We start from the raw sequence: 26,295 nt of genomic DNA on the forward strand, positions 1-26,295 counted from the left end.
CATATGTGGTAAGTATATGGCACAGTGGGACTGGATGAGGGGACAAAGGTCACACTGTGAGCGGAGATGCTATGAAACAGTGCAGATCCAAGTCCAGGGCCAAGGCCCTCCTTCCCAGGATGCAGGAGGACCTAACAGCTCAGGCAGGAATCCTGCGCTGTCCCAGGTAGGAAGACACACCTGTGTGGGTAGAGACGTAACACCATCTGACTCACACTTTAGCAGGACCACGCTGACACTGGCGAGGTAGTTAGGAAACGTTGGGACACTATTACACCCTAAGCATACTGGACTTCAAGGCATCCATTTCTAGTTTAATCTTGTAGTAGTTTTTGTTCCATTCAGCAGCCTATGGCAGGATTAACAATCTTAGTCTTTGTTATTCTGTGAGCACTTGTCTCTCTCCAAGATTTAAATTTGTTGCTGTCTTAGTTCTATAATTATCTGATATATTGGTGAGATTTTGATAATGTGCAACTTGCCCCATTTTGAGGCTGTTTTAAGAACATTAAATAAGAAGCATTTTCTCAGCTTCTCATCTCTCTGCGTCTCCAAGACGAGTATCAGCTTTATCGTAACACCCAGAAACTGGAAAGAGTTCCAATATCACACATCAGCTTAATAAATAAGCCAATCGTGCTATGATCATTCTTGAAATGCAACCTGTTATTAAAACCAAGGACTCTTGATACACACTAAAACATGAGAGTATTCACAAGTATTTGTGCAGAGTAAAATAAGCCATAACAATAAATATATATATATATTTTTTGTTTGTTTTGAACTTATATTATGTTCCCAATTTTATAAATTCTAGAAAATGAAAAGTAACCTGCAGTAGCAAGGGAAGATCAACGGTGATGTGGGGACAGGATGGAAGATAAGAAGGGACAGGAAGGAGGATACCCAGAAACTACTGAAAATAATGAGAGGAATTGATTTGTTCTCTCCTGATAATGCTTATGCCTCCGTCAGTATTCATCACAGTGTTCATTCTGAGTGTGTGCGCTTTGTTACTGTCAAGAACCTCATTACAGTAATTACAAATGAAGGAATGCATGACATGGGAGGGAAGGAGTGAAGGGAAGATACTGAAACATAAGAGACTCTTGAAAATACTTCTCATCAACCCTGACCCCCTCCATATATTTTAGGTAAACACGAGAAGAGAGCAAAGTCATCATGACCTCATTACAGGAGGGGGATCTGCAAACCTCACCTGGAAACTCCAACTCTGTCCTCTAGTAGGTTCCAGGGAGCAGCCTGGCCCAGAGCTCAGCTGCAGATGCTGGATCTAACGGTCACCCCATGTTTCTCCGTGGACACTACACACACCCTCCATTCCTCTGGGTGTAGTTTACACCTCTAACATGAGGGCAACAATGACAGCTACATGACGGGATGTGAGTGCATATGTAAGATGATATATGGGTCTTAAGGGTTTACTGTGGAACAGTCACACAATGAAAATTATATTTCCCAGTTGCTACCAACACCACAAAATCCAAGACTCTCACACCTGCTCTGACACCCTGACCTTTCTGAGGACATTCAACGACGTAGCCTCTTATATACTAGAAGGTCATGCAAATAGGGTCCTTCCTCTGCTGATATAAAGCAGCCCCAGCCCTGACCCTGCAGCTCTGGGAGAGGACCTCCAGCCCGGGATATCCACGTGCTCCCATCGGGGTTCCGGACAGAACACTCACCATGGACTTTGGGCTGAGCTGGGTTGTCCTTGTGGCTATTTTACAAGGTAATTTATGGAGAGCAAGAGACACTGAGGATGTGAGTGGATGTGAGTGAGGGAATCAGTGCATGTGTGACAATCTCCTGACCAGGATGTCTCTGTGTTTGCAGGTGTCCAGTGTGAGGTGCCGCTGGTGGAGTCTGGGGGAGGCTTGGTGAAGCCTGGGGGGTCTCTGCGACTCTCCTGTGCAGCCTCTGGATTCACCTTCAGTAGCTATGCCATGAGCTGGGTCCGCCAGGCTCCAGGGAAGGGGCTGGAGTGCATCTCAAGTATTAGTAGTAGTGGTGGTAACACAAACTATGCAGACTCTGTGAAGGGCCGATTCACCATCTCCAGAGACAACTCCAAGAACACGCTGTATCTGCAAATGAACAGCCTGAGATCTGAGGACACGGCCATGTATTACTGTGCGAAAGATACACAGTGAGGGGAAGTCAGTGTGAGCCCAGACACAAACCTCCTTGCAGGGAGGGAGGAGGGGGGATGCAGGGGGCACTCAGGACATACAACTGCTGTGTGGTTCAGCCCCAGGAGCAGGTGCAGATGGTAGTTAAGGGCTGCTTTCCTCTAAGGGTCTGGGGTTTCCTCTCCATATAGCAGTTTTCCCTGGGGAACCTCTCTGTACTCATCCATGGTTCTTCAGTTACACATTCAGTCTCTCAATTAGAAAGACTTTTCGAAATAGGGGAAACAATGTCATATATGAAAGGCAGAGACTTAAATTTATACGTTCAGGTTTTCCCTTGTCTAACTCTTGTCTAAATTGACCCGTTTCAAAATGATTCCAGCTGATGTATAAAGAGTTAAACATATTCTTCCTTCCTCATTGTGGTATCTCAGCCCTGCCCTACTGTAGACAGCTGTCCCTGCCAGGATGCTGCCTGTTGACTTGCTGCTAACCTCTTGCATGAGAAGCATAAGTGCGCCGAGCAGCCCCGGATCCTCAGGGGGTCGCTGGGAAAGATGCCAGTTAGAGGGGACGTGGGTGGGGGTGTTTCTACATGTGCGCCTTGCTATATAGAATCCCTATATGCTTATATAAGACCTGCATCCTCTTCTACTGTGCAGTTTATTTTATGTCAAATATTCATCATCAAAGCTATTACCAATAGACACATATGTAGTTGGTTGGGATAGTTTAGAGTCAGGTGGATAATAACATGAATTTTCACAAGCTGCTGAAAACAAATCTATTCTCTTTCCTTCAACCCAGCATCTTACGTGAGCACTAAAATGCAGGAAAGTCCCACAGCTTCTCCTTCCAGGAAGAGTCCTGCAGAGCTACAGGCAGGCCCACCTCTGTCCAGGAACCTTTGCAGGGGAGGCCAGGTCCAGGGTGGAGAAGCCCAGGCCTCGACAGGAGGTCTCACTTTGTCCTGATGTGTGCTCTCCAGCACATCACGTGCCAATTCCAGGATGCAGTTTAGCTTCACATCTATAGGATTCAAGTGTCTCGTTACCTACATCACATGCTTGGTGTGCATATGTAGAAACAAAATAATAAAAGAGGCCCTGAGTGTTGGCGCCCAGGGTAGGCCACCCGAAAATATGCCTCAAAGTGACTTAAGACAGAGCCAGTGCAGAGGGACATGCTGATTTTCCTCCGTGTCTTCCCGAAGCGAGAAATAAACCTCCCATGTGAAAGGTGCTCTCCCCACATCTATGCATGGAAATGAAATCGTCCTTCACCTCATGCTTTCCACCAGCCTTTGTTCTGTGGAAAAATATTTAGCCAAAGAATAAGTTTAATCAGAGAAGCGAGCAAATGCAAAAAGAAGGGAAAACTGTCCAACAAGACTAAATAATAATAGTTTGCTAATTAAGCAAATCAAGGACCTTTAGTTCCTCCTCAAGGGCTGCAGATAATATTCTTGTCCATATCCCGTGAGCCGTCTTATAGATACTGAAACTCCCACCAGGAGGAAGAAGTTAACTGCATGATGACCAGGCTGTAGCCATGACATAAGCTGCCACAATTGCAAGAACTGGCCTCAAAGAAATGGGAACAAACCGACCCTGGACCTGAAGAGTAACTCTACTTAAAACAATCAAGAGGAGGCTGATCAGACCACCACATGACCAACTGCAAGATGACTGTCACAGCTGACTCTGCCGTTTCTGCCCGTAGCCCCTCCTTCCACCTATAAAAGCCCTTTCCCACAGATGCTCAGTGAGGGGTGGCCTTTGGAGAGAAGTCTGTCCCCCACCCCCGGGTGCAGGCAGCCAAAATAAAGCAAACTTTCCTTTCTACCAACTTTGCCTCTTTATTGGCTTTTCAGGACCGAGCAGCCGGACCATGCTTTCCTTTGCAGAGGGACACTCTTATCACCAGGCATGGGGAATTCAGGCCTGGAAGCGTCTATGAACAAAACTTATTCTTTTTTTAATGCACTAGCCACCCCCATACTCTGCTTAGGTTCTTCACTAATTGAGCACCAAAAGCATACATTTCCTCCACCTACTAATTCCTCACAAATATTGCATCTTTGTCTAAAAATATAAAAGCTGCCTGCTTTGGTCCCTTTTGGGTCCATTTCTATGGCACGTCCATGCCTATGGTTAAAATGGTTTTCTTTTCTCCTGTTCATCTGTCTTTGTTAGATTTATTATCAGTGCAGCCTCAGGAACTCAAGAGGGGCAGAGGAGGGCATTTCCCTCCTGACAAGTCCAAGTTATCTTCTCTTCAGCCTCACGCTGTACAACCTCTTAGGAACCTCAGTTCTCACGGCCAAGGTCACTCTGCTGACATCACCTTGCCAGGTGTGTTCTTCTGGCATCTCTTTTCTGCATTTCCATCTCACCATTCGATATTTCTTCCAAATAGGTGTGAGATTTCAGTGTCCATTGTCTGGATGTACACAGTTTATTAGTCATACCCTATGAAAGGACATCTTGGTCTTTTCCAAATTGTGGCAAATATGAATAAAGCTAAGTAAGTATCACGTGCAGGGTTTTCTCTGGACTAAAATCTTATTGTCTTTCAGATACATACCAAGGAGCACTACTGCTCCTGAAACATAGATACGGGTATGTTTAGTATTGCAGGAAGCCCCCAAAATGTCTCCCAAGGTGCACCCCATTCTGCATCCCCACCAGCTGTGAATGGACCCCCTGCTGCTTCACATCCTGCAGGTGTTTAAGGTTCTCAGAGTCCTGATCTGATCCACTCTTCTAAGTTTTCAGGGATATGTCCTTGTTCAGAATGCCACTTCCCTGTGACATATGTTCTCCCACAGCCTTATTTGCGAACTCTTTGTCTTTTTGGTCAGGTGTCTGTTAAGGGTTTTAGCCCATTTTTTAATCCTTTTGTTTCTTTCTTATTGTTGAGTTTAAGGCTTCTTGGTACATATTAGATAACAATCAGATATACTAGATATGTCTTTTGTAAATAATTTCTGCCAATCTGTAGTTTGCCTCTGGATAAATTTTAAATGTATTTCTTTTTGCTTCTAAATTATTACTTGTTATGTTTCTATTACAATGAAAAGTGAAGTTAAACTTTCACTTCCTAAGCCATGGGAACTTCATGTGGGAACATGTCACAGTACACTCAAAACCTCTTTCAGATACCACAAGGAGGGAATGGGAAAACAGAGGCGGGACTTCTTCAGAGATGCTCCTCTGGAAAAGTAGAAATGTACCAACGTACCCTCCTTCCTGTGCTGCTGGTGAGAACTGTGCTGCGTGTCCACAGAGACACAGATCCTTGATGAGAGCGTGAGATTTCGTCAGTTAGATTGACCATTTTCTAACAATAAATTTTATCCGTGATGGATCTCAGTTTATGAATGATTGTAACTTGAATAATTCAATGGATTTAGCAAAGGTTGAAACAAAATCAATACCTTGAATTATTATTATTAATTTTAATTTATGTTGCCCCAGAGAAGAGTTTGACATTTACAATTTCAGTAACACATTTCCATTACTTTGACTTATACTTCTTAAATTTTAGATACCTTGTTGTTTCATAATAAATATTTCATCTGCATCCCTTACATTTGAAGCTGGATTCCAAGTGGACCTAGAAGATGAAATGTGAGGACAGCGAATGTCTCTACAGTCAGTAACATCTAAGACAACTAATTTAATATCACACGAGGGCATTGCTGATTTCCAAGTATAGCTCCTGCTTCTTCTTTTCTCAGCGATTCCAACAAACATACTAAATGACCTAAACCATCTGTCCTCAATGTTCCTGAAGTCCACACCTCATTCTGAGCTTATACTCTCAAGATTTTATAAGGGAAAACACAGAGACCATCAGAAGGACCTGTCCAAGTGGTCCCCATGAACCCACCACCACCAGCCCTTCTCCCTCCTGTCACGATGGTCAGGCCTTCTTGCTGTGACCATCACTGGTAACCTTCAAAGCCAGATGAGTGAAATCTCCCCACTTCTTTTTCCCATCACCCACTGGGCATCTCTAATGGATATTCCCTCCAGCATTATCATATGATCTGGTCTCCAGACTTAATGGACCCCAATTATCTCCACAAAGGAAAAATAACTTTTTTTAGTTCTTGTGACCTAACACATTTTTCCTAGGGATAAATCGACCCTAACAACACATCTCCACCCACTGAAACATAAAGACACCTGTTATATATCCTTCTATGTTAACATGAATTTGGCTGGATCTCCTCTAATCCACCAGCTCAAGAAGGGCAGGTCACATGCTGGGGCATCTGTACAAATGCAGGACCTTCGTCCATCTGGTGAATAATGGGCCCACCTGGTTCTAGGTTTTAGATGCCATCCCTTCCGCTTCCCTATCCCACAGCGTATCAGCTCCATATTCAGGTCCTGACAACAGGGTCCAGACTTGTCCTGTGATTCTTGCCCATATTACTTTGGTTGGCTCTCCAATTATCAACATTCAAGCAGACAGATTATTTAGTATTTAATTTACTCTGCAAATATTATTGGAAAAGCTAGAAGAAGTATCGTACTGTGTTCATGAAATAGTATGGAGTAAATATCTTCTCACAGACAGCAGGCTCGACATCAGTCAGTGTACAGGTGATATCACTGGGCTGAGGGAGAGCTGACGTGCCCCAGACCCACAGGTGTGACCTCTCAGGGCAGGAGTGGAGCCAGGGCTACATGTACAGGGTGTCAGCCAGAGATGGGGACTCACATTGGTCTTTCTGGTTCCCAGAGAAGTAACATCACTGATGCCACTGAGGCCAACATTCAACACCCCTGGCAACCCCACTATAAATTTCAGACATACCATTACCATCGTGATCCGCAGTTTACATCCTTGCAGACTGAAATGCAGATGGTGAGGCCACATCCTCAGTGCCCACAGCGAGATGCGATGGAGCTGTGCTCTGCTCTCCAGCACCACTTACTTAAATGACCTCAGGCACAGTCCCAGGACTCACTGACCCAGGGACTCAGGAGAGCTGCTCTCAGGTGGACTTTCCAAAAGAACCTGCTTCCTGAAGTGGGGGCTTTCCTCTGACCATGACACCCTCAAACTCGGCAAACCATTCAACGTGAAGGTTTACTTCTAAAAATCTTGCATGTTCTCTCACCCAGTGCAGTGGGAACTGTGTTCCCTGAGCTCCAATGTCACTGGCTGTGACAGAGTTAGAAATGAACACTTTTAGAAGGAGTGAGTCTGTGCACTGTGACCAGGTCACCTGCCCAGCAGGTTGGAGTTCTGAGGGGCTTCCAGGAGCTGTCTGTTCTTAGACCTTGCTAGCCCTGGGGATTCCTCAACGTCCACCCGCAAGGAAGGGGCCCTGAAGCTCGCGGTGTTCCTGCAGACACTCAGTTGTGCACAGGAAACAGGCAGGTCAGGCTACTGGCCACGTCAGCAGTGCTGGGATCCATGACCATCTCAGCAAGAATGACTACCTTGTCCACAAAATACACGGTGTGTTTAGTTGTTAAGAGTAAATCCACCTTCAGAGCAACTCTTGATAATATTTAAACTGTTTCAGGTGAAGAAATGTTCACCCAAGTTAAGGGAAACACGAAATCCGTTGTGAATTATGATAAACATTAAATTTTACCTGACTTTGTCTGAATTCAATGTCATTATTACATGTATGGTTTTTCTCAAATACTTGCCCATCCAGCTAATAAACAGGAGGTAATGCAGAAAAGGAAAAACAAGATTCTGTGTCTGACATCTTGGAGGACCCTGAATGTGTGATGGGTATTTATGTGAAATATATACATCCATGGGATTAAAGTCTATTCCCCAAATCTGCCGTTAATCCTTGAGCACAGCTGACTTCCTGACTAGCCCTTCAGCATCATTTCATTCCTGGACACAGAGTCCCCCAGGCATAGGGAGGGGCCCCCGTTGGGGGCTGAGTTCTCTGAGGAAACAGTCAGCACCCTCCTCAGGTGGAGCCCCAGAGACTGGGACCTCCCTTCACTACTTTCCGATTTTTATAGACTGGTCCCTCCCATATGCAAACATCCCCTTATGTCACAAGGTAAAAACAAAGTACCTGTTCACTTAAATTCGGGTTTCTCCTCATGATTGAATAGATTTTCTGGGCTTCAGGAATCTCATCTGCAAGAAGATGAACCCACTGTGGTTCTTCCTCTTCCTGGTGTCAGCTCCCAGAGGTGAGTTTCTCAGGGATTCAGACGTGAACACTTGGGGAAGCTGCATCTGAGCCCATGAGTCACCGTGGTTCTCTCTGTCCACAGGTGCCCTGTCCCAGGTGCAGCTGCAGGAGTCGGGACCCAGCCTGGTGAAGCCCTCACAGACCCTCTCTCTCACCTGCACTGTCTCTGGATTCTCATTAACCAGCTATGATGTATCCTGGGTCCGGCAGCCTCCAGGAAAGGGGCTGGAGTGGGTTGGGTGGATAAGTACTGGTGGAAGCGCATATTATAACCCAACTCTTAAGTCCCGGCTCAGCATCACCAGGGACACCTCCAAGAGCCAAGTCTACTTATCGCTGAGCAGCCTGACAACTGAAGACACAGCCGTGTATTACTGTGCGAGAGACACAGTGAGGGGAAGTCAGTGTGAGCCCAGACACAAACCTCCCTGCACGGAGGCCCGAAACCACCAGGGAGCGAGGAGGACCCACCCAGTACAGGGCAGAGGCCTGCGGCAGGTGCAGATAAGGGCCTGGTGGGAATTCTCGTTAGAACTTATGCTTTCCACTTCCAGCCCAGGACCTCCACCAGAGACTCTGTTCTGTATCCTAACGTTTCATTGTTGTGGATTATGAAGTGTCTAGAAAATATTGTGTGCATGGACATATTTGCTTAATTTTTTTTATTATAGTTGTGTATATATATACTCATATGCACAGACACATATAATACTCAAGAATTAAGGTTGTTTTTCATTTCTTTATTTACCTTTTTCTCAAGGAGCTCAGAACAACCCTGCTGCTCACCATAATGTTCAATTTCGCCTGAAGCTCGGGAAACTTGTAAATATCCTGAGAGTGCACATGAGATTTTTAAACAGTATGAATTGTTCTTTTGCTCTTGTAGATGTGGAAAGCAGAGACACACCGTCCTGCTTTCAGGCAATCTGTACAGGAATTCTGAATTCTGCAGCAGGCAGTGTTATAGACTCTAACACTAGAGCGCTCCAATACTGCACATGCTATTATCCTTATTATTCATATTCCATATCTGCAAATTCACCTACTTCTAGCTTTTATGAGCACCCAAAAATAAATACTGTCATTTTCTGGTCATTCACAGACATTAACAATGTGGCCGGTTGTTTGAATCCCCCAACACACTCATACACACACAAACACACACACACACGCGCGCGCGCGCACACACACACACGCACACACGCACACACACACACAGACACACATTCCCAGCTGAGGTCAGTCAAGGTGATGCTCTCTTTTCTTGTTTCAACTCCCGTCATGTAATTGAGCACTTTCTGGGGTCAAATTAGTGCCATGCTTTTCACATTTCTGTGATTCTTGGCGATTGTTTAAAGTAGTCCCAGGCATAGGGCTGAGGAAAGTCTAGTGTCCCTACGCACAAATGGCTGTGAGTGGACTTAGGGAAAATATACATGAGACATCAGCTTCATTCAGGTATGCGTTATATGACCATGGGTGGTGAAATGATACTCATGTTTCCAATATAAAGTTCATCCAAAACCTGAAGACAAAACTCGCTGCTGCATATGGGATGCAGCCTTGGAAACTTGCCTTAATTCCAAATAGAGCCTGGCAAGTGGGGGCTTATGGTAAAAAATCCGGTGGGGTGGAGTGCACTCGAAATTATGAACAGAAGAATTAGAAGCCAAGGGGATTGTGGTTACATAGACTCAAAAGGATTCTTGCTAAAGGGAGACCAGGGTGGTCAGATACCGTGTGGGTGATAGGAGGTTTGATGGCTTTGATCAAATACTGCGGGTGATCAGAGTTCAAGGGTAGGGGATTCTCATTATTCTCACTTACCAGGGCTCTTGACAAAACCTGGCCATGCACATATAAACACAGAAGCCCACAGGTCAAGACTAGTTGAGAAGAGAATTGCAAGGAGCCTGTTGCCTAAGGGGTGGTCAGGGGTCTTTGTCACACTTAAGAAGAGGAATAATGAACATACAAGTAAACCAGGGATGCACACAGACACACAGAGAAAAGACCATCTGAGGACTCAGTGAGAAGACGTCCATCTGTGAGCAAAGGGGAAAGGCCTGAGAAGGACCCAAACCTGCTGACACCGTGACCTTAGACTTCTTGCCTCCAGGTCTGAGAGGAATCCATTGCTGTTGTTTAATCCACCCAGTCTGTTATTCTGTAAAGGCCACACTAGCCAACGAGTACACCTATAATATAGACGCAGATAGACATATATGGAAATGTAAGTATCGTATTGGAAAAGAAATATCACCCATTCTTCAGAGGTGACATGAAGCGGTGTCCACCCTGGATCTCAGCCAGCACCCTCCTCCACAGCCCTAGAGAAGGACCAGCCGGGACTATCTTTATATGGAGACGTGCTTCCACCTGCACATCACACCCAGGCTCAAGGGGAAAGCACAGCACCTGTGCTACTCAGAGTCAGGGTTCTCATCTTCACTGACATAACTCTCTTAGAGTCAAAGCATTGATCAAAATGAACATGAAAATCTTCTGGTCATTCCTCCTCTTGCGGGCATCCCTCAGCTGTGAGCATCTCCTGGGTCTGAGGAAGGTGGAGTTATGGGGTGACATCTGTGAAGTGGGTGTCTCATTGTTTCTACTTCCCCAGGTGTCGTGTGCCAGGTGCCGGTGCAGGAATCGGGCCCAGGACTATGGAAGACCCTCTCCCTTACCCGCTCAGTCTCTGGATTCTCCATCACAAACAGTGCTGGCTGCTGGGACTGGATCCCTCAGCCCCCAGGGAAAGAGCTGTGGTGACTGGGATGCTTTGGTTCTGGGAATAGCACAGCATACAAGATGTCTCTCCAGAAAGGACTCTCCACCTCCAGAGACAGCTCACAAATTCAGTTTTTCTGCAGCTCAGCTCCGTGATGACCTAGGACTCAGCCCTGTGTTACTGTCCCAGTTGGTTCAGTGAGAAGTCAGGATGAGTCCAGACACGACCCTCCCTGCAGGGGTCGTTCCAACCACCATGGGCGCTCAGGGTCATCAGGAAACAAGAGGACCCATTTCAGGGCAGGTGCAGAGGTTGGGATGGAGGATTTCTCTCTCAGAAGCTGTGGTTTCTCCACTGGATCATTGCCACCCCTGGAAGCCTCATCCACAATGATTCCAGGGAACTTTCTTGTCTCTAAACTTGAGACGTTTTTCATGGATTCAGGCTTGTCTGTCTTTCCCCATCTATCTTTGGAAGAGCTTCACAGATATATTTCTCCAAGAGACCTTTATTTGAAGGTTAGGTCACTACTTTCTGTTAATAGTTGTCAAGTTTTTAATCGTTTAATGACATAAATAATTTTTACTGTTGAACTTTAAATCTGCTTTCCAGCATCAGATGGATTTCCAATTCCTCTCATCCTGAAAACCTCTCCAGTCCTGTCTGATGCAATGCCTTTCACTTGAATAGTATAAGTCATGTTGATATTCGGAAATTGATGTCCATAGAGCACTGCAGGCATTTTCTGCTCAGGGGACCTTTGGAAATGTCGGGACACAGGCTGGGCTGTAACATGTGGACTTTGTTTCCTGTACCTTGTCATCTAGTGTGGACATTGATATTAGATAATTAGATAAAACAGAGAGATAGATAAAACGGAACAGAAACTAGTATATCCTAATTGTATGGAAAATAACCGTAAAAACTGACTACATAACCCATATTTAGGGAGTGGTAAAGGCTCGAAGGTGTAAAGATGATACAAGCACCCGTATGAAGTTATTTGAATAAACATAAATATTCAAACAAATTTGGTAAATGCTTTTCTAGCGCACTCCTCAATCCCATGGTGAGTGTCTGGTTTTCTCTCTGAGAAATTGACAAATATATTCCAATTGGCGGCCACTGGCATCCTTCCAGCAAGCGGATGAGGGGCCTTTCACTCTACATCATCCCCAATCTTTGAATTTCTTATTATTTTGCCTTTAACTGTTGTAATAAGTGAGTAGCAGTATCTCGTCATGGTGTTATTTTATGTTTCCTTAATGAAGAATCCTTTTAAAACCTTTATGTCTTCTATGTATAAGTATCTTCAAATCACTGGCACAGTGTCCATTATTTTCATTATTTATTGCTGTCGTTGAGCTGTTAATTTGCTGTATATTCATGATACAAGTCCTTATGAATATGATACTAGAAAGCACATTCTCCAGGTCTGTGCCTAATTCCCTTAACAGTGAAGTTATTGTTACTGTTGCTATTGTTGTTTTCAGAACAGAATTTTTAATGGATACTGAAAAATTACAAATTTATATGATGAATGATGTTTGGTGTATTATATCTAAAAATTCATCATGTAACTGAAGGGCACCCATAACTTCTGCCATGTCCATACTCCAGGCCACTTTCAGGGATGGAGGGTTAAGTTCACCTTCTTGAAGGGAGGATGACCATGATGAGGTACCTGAAGTTATTCCTTAAGGGAGATTTATCCTACCTTCCCCATTAGATATATTTATTCCATCTCTTTATATAAGTATGAATCAAGATACTTGTTTCATAACTTGTGTTAAGGTTATATACTAAGGCATTTTCTTTGCTTCTGTAATTGTGACCACTTGTCACCCATGAGGAACTCCTTCAGATTGTCTCCTGTATCCTCTTTACGGGCCCCCATCCATTTGTGTGAAGACTTCCTTACTTTCTGGTGCTACAAGAATCTGCAGGATAATCATGTGTATTCTCTTCTGTGGCCCTGGAATTAGCCAGGCCTCACATGAGTCGTGGATCCTTTTCTGGAGAGTAGCATTAGCAACCAGAAGGGTGGGTATTAGGACACTAATGCTGGTGTCCTGTCCACTGGCGGCATTGCCTCTAGACCCATAAGCTAATAGACCTTGGAAATATGTCTGTGTGCTCTACCCCACGTATACACACACACGTCTGCAACTATCTCTGTATCTCACCTTCTACCTGTGTTAAGGTAAATGTGAGACAATTCTTACATCTCCAATCCTAGTGCAACAACACATGGTTAAATCCAGATTTTCCACCTTGCTTGTCTGTTACTTTCCATCCAACAGTAAGAAACCTGTCTCCACCGATGCCATCCAGCTACTAATTGTTCAATTCCACATGCACAGTAGTAACTGAATGCTTAGCCTGACTCCTGATGGAAATACCGTTATCCACCAGGCTCTAGTGCTTACGTGCAGTGGCTTAGAACTTAGTCTTCAGACTCCACTCATTTCCAAAGTCACTTAGGTCAAAACCTACTTTCCCACCTTCTCCAGCCATGTTAATTCATAGATTCACTATGATATTAGGTATCATGTATACAGTGTGCATCGTTCCATCCTTCAGTCTCTGAACTTCTAAGTGAAATTTATATTTATATTAAAAAGGTTCTACTATTACTGTATATATTTTGACAAATTCATAGTGCAATGATTCCACCACTGCAATTTCATTGAGAAGAATTTCACTATCCTTAAATATTGTCCATGTTTATCTTATGAAAAACCTTCTCCCAAATTCCTGCTAAATGCTTATCTTATTGGTTTATATATAGACTTGCCTTTTCCCAAAGGTGAAATAGATGAAACTGAACGTTTTCAGACCGATTTTTTAATTAGCAGTATGCATTTAGGATTCCCTCATGTCGTTTCATGGTATAATAGTTTAATATTTAGATCGCTGAATACAATTTCACAGCATGGATACATCACTCATTGTTTATCTGCTAATTTATGGAAGAACGTATTTGTGGCTTCCAATTTTTTTCAATTGTAAATAAAGAGACCACAATAATTCATGGGCAGTCAATGATGGAGCTCTAAGTATCAAGACACTTATGTAAATATTACGAGCATGACGTTGGGGTCTTACATTAAGCTCTGTCTAGGTGTGTCAGTGACTGCGCTGAGGAAGGGCTCTGATACAGAGACCACTCAGCTGACCCAGGCATTGTGCTGAAAGGATGTCAGAGCCCAAGCAATGTCTACACGAGGTGGACACAAGGCCCAGCCCTCAGACCCGGCTGAGCCCCCAGCCTACAGTCAGGGTCACCCTCCCTTACACGTGAGTGTGCATCACAAGAGCAGGTCCTGCAGGTGAACTTGAGCCTCTCACAGCGACCCTGCATAGGGCAGGATGGGCTTCTCCTCCAGGCCCTCCCTAAGCCGAGACGGTGAACAAAGTAAAGAGCTGCTGTCAGTAGAAACTGTCAGGGGTTGTGGCAGGGTTTTCTGCGTCAGTCAACACCTGGAAAATTCTTATTCATTTCCGCGTGCGATCCTATTTCATATGTGGTAAGTATATGGCACAGTGGGACTGGATGAGGGGACAAAGGTCACACTGTGAGAGGAGATGCTATGAAACAGTGCAGATCCAAGTCCAGGGCCAAGGCCCTCCTCCCCAGGATGCAGGAGGACCTAACAGCTCAGGCAGGAATCCTGGCCTGTCCCTGGTAGGAAGACACACCTGTGTGGGTAGAGACGTAACACCATCTGACTCACACTTTAGCAGGACCACGCTGACACTGGCAAGGTAATTACTTAGGACACGTTGGGGCACTATTACACCCTAACCACACTCGACCATAAAGCATCCATTTCTAGTTTAATCTTGTAGTAGTTTTTATTCCATTGAGCAGCCTATGGCAGCATTAACAATCTTCGTCTTTGTTATTCTGTGAGCACTTGTCTCTCTCCAAGATTTAAATTTGCTGCTGTCTTCGTTCTATAATTATCTGATATATTGGTGAGATTTTGATAATGTGCAACTTGCCCCATTTTGAGGCTGTTTTAAGAACACTAAATAAGAAGCATTTTCTCAGCTTCTCATCTCTCTGCGTCTCCAAGATGCGTATCAGCTTTATTGTAACACCCAGAAACTGGAAAGAGTTCCAATATCACACATCAGCTTAATAAATAAGCCAATCATGCTATGATCATTCTTTAAATACAACCTGTTAATAAAACCAGGATTCTTGATACACACAAAAACATGAGAGTATTGGGCTTCCCTGGTGGCGCAGTGGTTGAGAGTCTGCCTGCTGGTGCAGGGGACACGGGTTCGAGCCCTGATCTGGGATGATCCCACGTGCCGCGGAGCGACTGGGCCCGTGAGCCACAACTACTGAGCCTGCGCGTCTGGAGCCTGTGCTCCGCAACAAGAGAGGCCGCGATAGTGACAGGCCGGCGCACCGCCATGAACAGTGGCCCCTGCTTGCCACAACTAGAGAAAGCCCTCGCACAGAAACGAAGACCCAACACAGCAAAAATTAATTAATTAATAAACTCCTACCCCAAACATCTAAAAATAATAATAATAATAATAAAAAAATATGGTGAGACTTTTAAAAAAAAACATGAGAGTATTCACAAATATTTGTGCTGACTAAAATAAGCCATAACAATAAATATATATATATATATAGTTTTGAACATATGTTATGTTCCGATTTTTATAAATTCTAGAAAATGAAAAGTAACCTGAAGGAACAAGGGAAGATAAACGGTGATGTGAGGACAGGATGGAAGATAACAAGGGACAGGAAGGATGAAACCCAGAAACTACTGAAAATAATGAGAGGAATTGATTTGTTCTCTCCTGATAAAGCTTATGCCTCCGTCAGTATTCATCAGAGTGTTCATTCTGAGTGTGTGTGCTTTATTATACGTCAAGAACCTCATTAAAGTAATTACAAATGAAGAAATGCATGACATGGGAGGGAAGGAGTGAAGGGAAGATACTGAAACATAAGAGACTCTTGAAAATACTTCTCATCAACCCTGACCCCCTCCATATATTTTAGGTAAACACGAGAAGAGAGCAAAGTCATCATGACCTCATTACAGGAGGGGGATCTGCAAACCTCACCTGGCAACTCCAACTCTGTCCTCTAGTAGGTTCCAGGGAGCAGCCTGGCCCAGAGCTCAGCTGCAGATGCTGGATCTAACGGTCACCCCATGTTTCTCCTTGGACACTACACACACCCTCCATTCCTCTGGGTGTAGTTTACACCTCTAACATGAGGGTAACAATGACAGCTACATCACGGGATGTGAGTGCATATGTAAGATGACATATGGGTCCAAAGGGTTTACTCTGGAACAATCACACAATGAAAGTTATATTTCCCAGTTGCTATCAACACCACAAAATCCAAGACTCTCACACCTGCTCTGAGACCCTGCCCTTTCTGAGGACATTCAACGACATAGCCTCTTATATACTAGAAGGTCATGCAAATAGGGTCCTTCCTCTGCTGATATAAAGCAGCCCCAGCCCTGACGCTGCAGCTCTGGGAGAGGAGCTCCAGCCCTGGATTCCCACGTGCTCCATTCGGGGTTCAGGACAGAACACTCACCATGGACTTTGGGCTGAGCTGGGTTGTCCTTGTGGCTATTTTACAAGGTAATTTATGGAGAGCAAGAGACACTGAGGATGTGAGTGGATGTGAGTGAGGGAATCAGTGGATGGGTGACAGTCTCCTGACCAGGATGTCTCTGTGTTTGCAGGTGTCCAGTGTGAGGTGCAGCTGGTGGAGTCTGGGGGAGGCTTCGTGCATCATGGGGGGTCTCTGCGACTCTCCTGTGCAGCCTCCTGATTCACCTTCAGTAGCTATGCCATGAGCTGGGTCCGCCAGGCTCCAGGGAAGGGGCTGGAGTGCATCTCAAGTATTAGTAGTAGTGGTGGTAACACGTACTATGCAGACTCTGTGAAGGGCCGATTCACCATCTCCAGAGACAACTCCAAGAACACGCTGTATCTGCAAATGAACAGCCTGAGATCTGAGGACACGGCCATGTATTACTGTGCGAAAGATACACAGTGAGGGGAAGTCAGTGTGAGCCCAGACACAAACCTCCTTGCAGGGAGGGAGGAGCGGGGATGCAGGGGGCACTCAGGACATACAACTGCTGTGTGTTTCAGCCCCAGGAGCAGGTGCAGATGGTAGTTAAGGGCTGCTTTCCTCTAAGGGTCTGGGGTTTCCTCTCCATATAGCAGTTTTCCCTGGGGAACCTCTCTGTACTCATCCATGGTTCTTGACTTACACATTCAGTCTCTCAATTAGAAAGACTTTTCGAAATAGGGGAAACAATGTCATATATGAAAGGCAGAGACTTAAATTTATATGTTCAGGTTTTCCCTTGTCTAACTCTTGTCTAAATTGACCCGTTTCAAAATGATTCCAGCGGATGTATAAAGAGTTGAACATACCCTTCCTTCCTCATTATGGTATCTCAGCCCTGCCCTACTGTAGACCAGCTGTCCCTGCCAGGATGCTGCCTGTTGACTTGCTGCTAACCTCTTGCATGAGAAGCATAAGTGCGCTGAGCAGCCCCGGATATTCAGGAGGTCGCTGGGAAAGATGCCAGTTAGAGGGACGTGGGTGGGGGTGTTTCTACATGTGCTCCTTGCTTCCAGGCCCATAGAATCCCTGTACGCTTAGATCATACCTGCATCCTGTTCTACTGCGCAGATTATTTTATGTGAAATATTCACCGTCACAGCTATTACCAATAGACACATATGTAGTTGGTAGGGATAGTTTAGAGTCAGGTGGATAATAACATGAATTTTTACAAGCTGCTGAAAACAAGTCTATTCTCCTTTCTTCTCCACAGCATCTTACGTGAGCACTAAAATGCAGGAAAGTCCCACAGCTTCTCGTTCCACGAAGAGTCCTGCAGACCTACAGGCAGGCCCACCTCTGCCCAGGAACCCTTGCAGGGGAGGCCAGGTCCAGGGTGGAGAAGCCCAGGCCTTGACAGGACGTCTCACTGTGTCCTGATGTGTGCTCTCCAGCACATCACGTGCCAAGTCCAGGCTGCAGTTTAGCTTCACATCTGTAGGATTCAAGTGTCTCGTTACCTACATCACATGCTTGGTGTGCATATGTAGAAACAAAATAATAAAAGAGGCCCTGAGTGTTGGCGCCCAGGGTAGGTCACCCGAAAATATGCCTCAAAGTGACTTAAGACAGAGCCAGTGCAGAGGGACATGCTGACCTTCCTCCCTGTCACCCTGAAGCCAGAAATAAACCTCCCATGTGAAAGGTGCTCTCCCCACATCTAGGCGTGGAAATGAAATCGTCCTTCATCTCATGCTTTCCACCTGCCATTTTTCTGTGGAAAAATATTTAGCCAAAGAATAAGTTTAATCAGAGAAGCGAGCAAATGCAGAAAGAAGGGAAAACTGTCCAACAAGACTAAATAATTATAGTTTGCTCATTAAGCAAATCAAGGACCTTTAGTTCCTCCTCAAGGGCTGCAGATAATATTCTTGTCCATGTCCCATGAGCCGTCTTATAGATACTGAACCTCCCACCAGGAGGAAGAAGTTAACTGCATGATGACCAGACTGTAGCCATGACATAAGCTGCCACAATTGCAAGAACTGGCCTCAAAGAAACGGGAACAAACCGACCCTGGACCTGAAGATTAACTCTACTTAAAACAATCAAGAGGAGGCTGATCAGACCACCACATGACCAACTGCAAGACGACTGTCACAGCTGACTCTGCCGTTTCTGCCCGTAGCCCCTCCTTCCGCCTATAAAAGCCCTTTCCCACAGATGCTCAGTGCGGGTGGACTTTGGAGAGAAGTCTGTCCCCCACCCCCGGGTGCAGGCAGCCAAAATAAAGCAAACTTTCCTTTCTACCAACTTTGCCTCTTTATTCGCTTTTCAGGACCCAGCAGCCGGACCCTGCTTTCCTTTGCACGGGGACACTCTTATCACCAGGCATGGGGAATTCAGGCCTGGAAGCATCTATGAACAAACCTTGTTCCTTCTTTTTTTTTTTTTTTTTTTTTTTTTTTTTTTTTTTTTTTTGTGGTACGCGGGCCTCTCACTGCTGTGGCCTCTCCTGCTGCGGAGCACAGGCTCCGGACGCGCAGGCTCAGCGGCCATGGCTCACGGGTCCAGCCACTCCGTGGCATGTGGGATCTTCCCAGACTGGGGCACGAACCCGTGACCCCTGCATCGGCAGGCGGACTCTCAACCACTGCGCCACCAGGGAAGCCCAGAGCTCTGCTTTGTTAAGGGGCCCCAGGGTGACTTCTTATCTTGGCAGGACCTGTTCTGAGGAGTGGCTGGAATCTTTGCATTATTGTCATCTTTTCTAGAAGACTGCTGTGTTCTAGAGAGAACAAACTAAACAAGTTGGTTAAAAGAAGGCAGGGGTCAAAGATCAGTAAAAGAATTTTTGTAACCAGGGGCCCAAGTAGGAATAAGAACCAGGTTATGTTTCAGAACATTTTTTGATGGTTATCCAGGCACTCTCAGCACTTGGGTTACCCTGTCCAAAGTTAGAATGACCATATCGTAACAATAAATTTTACCCGTGACGGATCTGAGTTTATGAATGATCGTAACTCGAAACATTCAATGGATTTAGCAACGGTTGAAAACACAATCAATACCTTGAATTTTTATTATTAATTTTAATTTATTTTGCCCCAGAGAAGAGTTTGACAATTACAATTTCAGTAACACATTTCCATAATTTTGACTTATGCCTCTTGAAATTTAGATACCACGTTGTTTCATAACAAATGTTTCATCTACATCCCTCACATTTGAAACTGGATTCCAAGTGGATCTAGAAGATGTAATGTGAGGATAGCGAATGTCTCTACATTCAGTAACATCTAAGGCAACAAATCTAACATCACATGAGGACGCCGCTGATTTCCAAGTATAGTTCCTGCTTCTTCATTGCTCAGTGATTCCAGCAATGGTACAAAATGACCTAAACCTCTGGTCTCAATGTTCCTGAAGTCCACACCTCATTCTGAGCTTATACCCTCAAGATTTTATAAGGGAAAACACAGAGACCACCAGAAGGACCTGTCCACATGGCCCCCATGAACCCATCAGCCCTGCTCCCTCCCATCACGATGGTCAGGCCCTTTTGCTGTGACCATCACTGGTAACCAGCAAAGCAATATGACTTAAGTCTCCCCACTTCATTTCCCATCACCCACTGGGCGTCTCTAATGGATATTCCCTCCAGCATTACCATATAATCTGGTCTCCAGACATAATTCCTTCCAATTAGCTTCACAAAGGAAAAATAACTTTTTTTTAGTCCGGGTGCCCTAACACATTTTTCCTAGGGTTAAATAGACCCTAACAACACATCCCCACCCACTGAAACATAAAGACACCTGCTATATATCCTTCTATGTTAACATGAATTTGGCTGTATCTCCTCTAATCCACCATCTCAAGAAGGGCAGGTCACATACTGGGGCATCTGTACAAATGCAGGCCCTTCTTCCACCTGCTGAATAATGGGCCCACCTGGTTCTAGGTTTTAGATGCCATCCCTTCCATTATCCTATCCCACAGCATATCAGCTCAATTTTCAGGTCCTGACAACAGGGTCCAGTCTTGTCCTGTGATTCTTGCCCATATTACTTTTGTTCGTTCTCCTATTATCGACATTCAAGCGGGCAGATTCTTTAGAATTTAATTTACTCTGTAGATATTATTGGAAAAGCTAGAAGAAGTATAGTACTCTGTTCATGAAATTGTATGAGTAAATATCTTCTCATAGACAGCAGGCTTGACATCAGTCAAAGTACAGGTGAAATCACTGAGCTGAGGGAGAGCTGACCTGCCCCAGACCCACAGGTGTGACCTCTCAGGGCAGGAGTGGAGCCAGGGCTACATGTACAGGGTGTCAGTCAGAGATGGGGACTCACATTGGTCTTTCTGGTTCCCAGGAGAGATAACATCACTGATGACACTGAGGTCAACATTCAGCACCCCTGGCAACCCCACTATAAATTTCAGACATACCATTACCATCGTGATCCCCAGTTTACATCCTTGCAGACTGAAATGCAGATGGTAAGGCCACATCCTCAGTGCCCACAGTGAGATGCGATGGAGCTGTGCTCTGCTCTCCAGCACCACTTACTGATGTGACCTCAGGCACAGTCCCAGGACTCACTGACCCAGGGACTCGGGAGAGCTGCTCTCAGGTGGATTTTTCAATGGAACCTGCTTCCTGAGGTGGGGGCTTTCCTCTGACCATGACAGCCTCATACTCTGCAAGCCATTCACTGTGAAGGTTTACTTCCAAGAATCATGCATGTTCTCTCACCCAGTGCAGTGGGAACTGTGTTCCGTGAGCTCCAATGTCACTGGTTGTGACAGAGTTACAAATGAACACTTCTAGAAGGAGTGAGTCTGTGCACTGTGACCAGATCACCTGCCCAGCATGTTGGAGTCCTGAGGAGCTTCCAGGAGCTGTCTGTTCTAGACCTTGCTAGCCCTGGGGATTCCTCAACGTCCACCCGCAAGGAAGGGGCCCTGAAGCTCGCGGTGTTCCTGCAGACACTCAGTTGTGCACAGGAAACAGGCAGGTCAGGCTACAGGCCATGTCAGCAGTGCTGGGATCCATGACCATCTCAGCAAGAATGACTACCTTATCCACAAAATACACGGTGTGTTTAGTTGTTAAGAGTAAATCCACCTCCAGAGCAACTCTTGATAATATTTAAACTCTTTCAGGTGAAGAAATGTTCACCCAAATTAAGGGAAACACGAAGTCCGTTGTGAATTATGATAAACATTAAATATTACCTGACTTTGTCTGAATTCAATGTCATTATTACATGTATGGTTTGTCTCAAATACTTGCGCATCCAGGATATAAACATGAGGTAATGCAGAAAGGAAAAAACAAGAGTCTGTGTCTGACATCTTGGAGGACCCTGAATGTGTGATGGGTATTTATGTGAAATATATACATCCACGGGATTAAAGTCTATTCCCCAAATCTGTCGTTAATCCTTGAGCACAGCTGACTTCCTGACTAGCCCTTCAGCATCATTTCATTCCTGGACACAGAGTCCCCCAGGCATATTGAGGGGACCCCAAGTGGGGCTGAGTTCTCTGAGGGCACAGTCAGCACCCTCCTCAGGTGGAGCCCCAGAGACTGGGACCTCCCTTCACTACTTTCCGATTTTTATAGACTGGTCCCTCCCATATGCAAACATCCCCTTATGTCACAAGGTAAAAACAAAGTACCTGTTCACTTAAATTCGGGTTTCTCCTCATGCTTGAAGAGAATTTCTGGGCTTCAGGAATCTCATCTGCAAGAAGATGAATCCACTGTGGTTCTTCCTCTTCCTGGTGTCAGCTCCCAGAGGTGAGTGTCTCAGGAATTCAGACGTGAACACTTGGGGAAGCTGCATCTGAGCCCATGAGTCACCGTGGTTCTCTCTGTCCACAGGTGTCCTGTCGCAGGTGCAGCTGCAGGAGTCGGGACCCAGCCTGGTGAAGCCCTCACAGACCCTCTCCCTCACCTGCACTGTCTCTGGATTCTCATTAACCAGCACTGCTGTAGCCTGGGTCCGACAGCCTCCAGGAAAGGGGCTGGAGTGGGTTGGGGGGATATATGGTGGTGGAAGCACAGATTATAACCCAACTCTTAAGACCCGGCTCAGCATCACCAGGGACACCTCCAAGAGCCAAGTCTACTTATCGCTGAGCAGCCTGACAACTGAAGACACAGCCGTGTATTACTGTGCGAGAGACACAGTGAGGGGAAGTCAGTGTGAGCCCAGACACAAACCTCCCTGCACGGAGGCCCATTACCACCAGAGGTCGCACTGGACCCAAAAAGTACAGGGCTGAGACCTGCAGCAGGTGCATATAGGGGCTGGGAGGGAATGCTTGTTAGAACCTGTGCTTTCCTCTTCCTGCCCAGGAGCTCCACCAGACACCCTCTTCTGTATCCTAATGTTTCATTCCTGTGAATTATGAAGTGTCTAGAAAATTTTGTGTTCATATACATATTTGCGTTTTATTTTTATTATAGTTGTGTATATATATATTCATATGCACAGACACAGAAAGTACTCAGGAATTAAGGTTGTTTATCATTTCTTTATCTTTTTCTCAAAGGAGCTCAAAAAAACCCTGCGGCTCACCATAATTTTCAATTTCAGCCTAAAGTTCGTGAAACTTGTAAATATCCTGACAATGCAAATGAGATTTTTAAACAGTATGAACTGTTGTTTTGTTTTTGTAGATGTGGAAGGAAGAGACACACTGTCCTGCTTCCAGGCAACCTGTACAGGAATTCTGAATTCTGCAGTAGGCAGTGTTATAGACTCTAACGCCAAAGTGCTCCAATACTGCACATGCAATTATCCTTGGTATTCACAGATTCCATATCTGTAATTTCACCTACTTCTAGCTTCTATGAGCACCCCAAAATAAATACTGTCATTTTGTGATCATTCACGGACATTAAGAATGTGGCCGGCTGTTTGAATCACACAACACACATGTGCGCGCGCGCACACACACACACACACGCACACATTTCCAGCTGAGGTCAGTCAAGGTGATGCTCTCTTTTCTTGTTTCAACTCCCGTCATGCAATTGAGCACTTTCTGGGATCAAATTAGTGTCATGCTTTTCACATTTCTGTGATTCTTGGCAATTGTTTAAAGTAGTCCCAGGCATAGGGCTGAGGAAAGTCTAGTGTCCCTACGCACAAATGGCTGTGAGTGGACTTAGGGAAAATATACATGAGACATCAGCTTCATTCAGGCATGCGTTATATGGGCATGGGTGGTGAAATGATACTCATGTATCCAATATAAAGTTCATCGGAAACCTGAAGACAAAACTCGCTGTTGCATATGGGATGCAGCCTTGGAAACTTGCCTTAATTCCAAATAGAGCCTGGCAAGTGGGGGCTTATGGCCAAGAAGACGGTGGGGTGGAGTGGACTGGAAATTATTAAGAGAAGAAATACAAGCTAAGGGGATTCTGGTACATAGACTCGAAAGGATTCTTGCTAAAGGGAGACCAGGGTGGTCAGATACCGTGTGGGTGACAGGAGGTTTGATGGCTTTGATCAAATACTGCGGGTGATCAGAGTTCAAGGGTAGGGGATCCTCATTATTCTCACTTAGCAGGGCTCTTGACAAAACCTGGCCATGCACATATAAACACAGAAGCCCACAGGTCAAGACTAGTTGAGAAGAGAATTGCAAGGAACCTGTTGGCTAAGGGGTGGTCAGGGGTCTTTGTCATACTTAAGAAGAGGAATAATGAACATACAAGTAAACCAGGGATGCACACAGACACACAGAGAAAAGACCATCTGAGGACTCAGTGAGAAGACGTCCATCTGCAAGCAAAGGAGAAAGGACTGAGAAGGACCCAAACCTGCTGACACCGTGACCTTAGACTTCTTGCCTCCAGGTCTGAGAGGAATCCATTGCTGTTGTTTAATCCACCCAATCTGTTATTCTTAATGGCCACGCTAGCCAACGAGTACACCTACAATATAGACGCAGATAGACATATATGGAAATGTAAGTATCGTATTGGAAAAGAAACATCACCCATTCTTCAGAGGTGACATGAAGCCGTGTCCACCCTGGATCTCAGCCAGCACCCTCCTCCACAGCCCTAGAGAAGGACCAGCTGTGACCATCTTTATATGGAATCATGCTTCCACCTGCACATCACACCCAGGCTCAAGGGGAAAGCACAGCACCTGTGCTACTCAGAGTCAGGGTTCTCATCTTCACTGACATAACTCTCTGAAAGTCAAAGCATTGATCAAAATGAACATGAAAATCTTCTGGTCATTCCTCCTCTTGTGGGCATCCCTCAGCTGTGAGCATCTCCTGGGTCTGAGGAACGTGGAATTATGGGATGACATCTGTGAACTGGGTGTCTCCTTGTTTCTCCTTCACCAGGTGACGTGTCCCAGGTGCTGGTGCAGGAATCGGGCCCAGGACTATTAAGACCCTCTCCCTTACCAGCTCAGTCTCTGGATTCTCCATCACAAACAGTGCTGGCTGCTGGGACTGGATCCCTCAGCCCCCAGGGAAAGGGCTGGGGTGACTGGGGTGCTTTGGTTTTGGGAATAGCACAGCATACAAGATGTCTCTCCAGAAATGACTCTCCACATCAGAGACAGCTCACAAATTCAGTTTTCCCTGCAGCTCAGCTCCGTGATGACCTAGGACAGAGCCCTGTGTTACTGTCCCAGGAGGCCCAGTTAGAACTCCGGGTGAGTCGAGACACAACCCTCCCTGCAGGGGCCGCTCCAACCACCAGTAGGCGATCAGGGTCATCAGGAAACAAGAGGACCCATTTCAGGGCAGGTGCAGAGGATGGGATGGAGGCATTTTCTCTCAGAAGCTGTGGTTTCTCCACTGGATCATTGCCGCCCTTGAAAGCCTCATCCACAATGATTCCAGGGAACTTTCTTATTTCTAAACTTGAGACTTTTTCATGGAGTCAGGCTTGTCTGTCTTTCCCCATCTATCTTAGGAAGAGCCACACAGAAATATTTCTCCAAGAGACCTTTATTTGAAGGTTAGGTCACTACTTTCTGTTAATAGTTGTCAAGTGTTTAATCGTTTAATGACATAAATAATTTTTACTGTTGAACTTTAAATCTGCTTTCCAGCATCAGATGGATTTCCAATTCTTCTCATCCTGACAATCTCTCCAGTCCTGTCTGATGCAATGCCTTTCACTTGAATAGAATGAGTCATGTTGATATTCGGAAATTGATGTCCATGCAGCAACTGCAGGCATTTTCTCCTCAGAGAACATTTTGAAATGTCAGGACACAGGCTGGGCTGTAACTGGTGGGCTGTGTTGCCTGCACCTTCTTATCTAGTGTGGCGATTGATAATAGATATTTAGATAAAATAGAGAGATAGATAAAAGGGAACAGAAACAGGTATATCATCATCGTCTGGAAAATAACCATAAAAACTGACTACATAACCCATTTTTAGGGAGTGGTAAAGGCTGGAAGGTGTAAAGATGATACAAGCACCCGTATGAAGTTATTTGAACAAACATAAATATTCAAACAAATTTGGTAAATACTTTTCCAGCGCACTCCTCAATCCCATGGTGAGTGTCTGGTTTTCTCTCTAAGAAATCGACAAATATATTCCAATTGGCGGCCACTGGCATCCTTCCAGC

The 26,295-nt window shown here is 45.3% G+C and overlaps 1 pseudogene and 3 gene segments (V, D, J or C); all 4 read left to right on the top strand.

Annotated features, from left to right (window-relative positions):
* Window positions 1-1,710: 1,710 nt before the first annotated feature.
* LOC132516189 (immunoglobulin heavy variable 3-23-like) lies at window positions 1,711-2,177 on the top strand. The segment is given in 2 exon segments: window positions 1,711-1,756; window positions 1,861-2,177. Coding segments are annotated over 2 exon segments (363 nt in total).
* A 6,109-nt stretch (window positions 2,178-8,286) lies between these two features.
* On the top strand, window positions 8,287-10,471 carry LOC132515106 (immunoglobulin heavy variable 4-59-like). The segment is given in 3 exon segments: window positions 8,287-8,344; window positions 8,429-8,844; window positions 10,466-10,471. Coding segments are annotated over 3 exon segments (468 nt in total).
* Window positions 10,472-16,671: 6,200 nt separating this feature from the next.
* Window positions 16,672-17,138, top strand: LOC132516278 (immunoglobulin heavy variable 3-23-like; annotated as a pseudogene).
* A 5,274-nt stretch (window positions 17,139-22,412) lies between these two features.
* On the top strand, window positions 22,413-22,958 carry LOC132515142 (immunoglobulin heavy variable 4-59-like). The segment is given in 2 exon segments: window positions 22,413-22,470; window positions 22,555-22,958. Coding segments are annotated over 2 exon segments (450 nt in total).
* Window positions 22,959-26,295: the final 3,337 nt, after the last annotated feature.

Source organism: Lagenorhynchus albirostris, chromosome 1 (assembly GCF_949774975.1).
Source record: "Lagenorhynchus albirostris chromosome 1, mLagAlb1.1, whole genome shotgun sequence".
NCBI classification, from domain to species: domain Eukaryota; kingdom Metazoa; phylum Chordata; class Mammalia; order Artiodactyla; family Delphinidae; genus Lagenorhynchus; species Lagenorhynchus albirostris.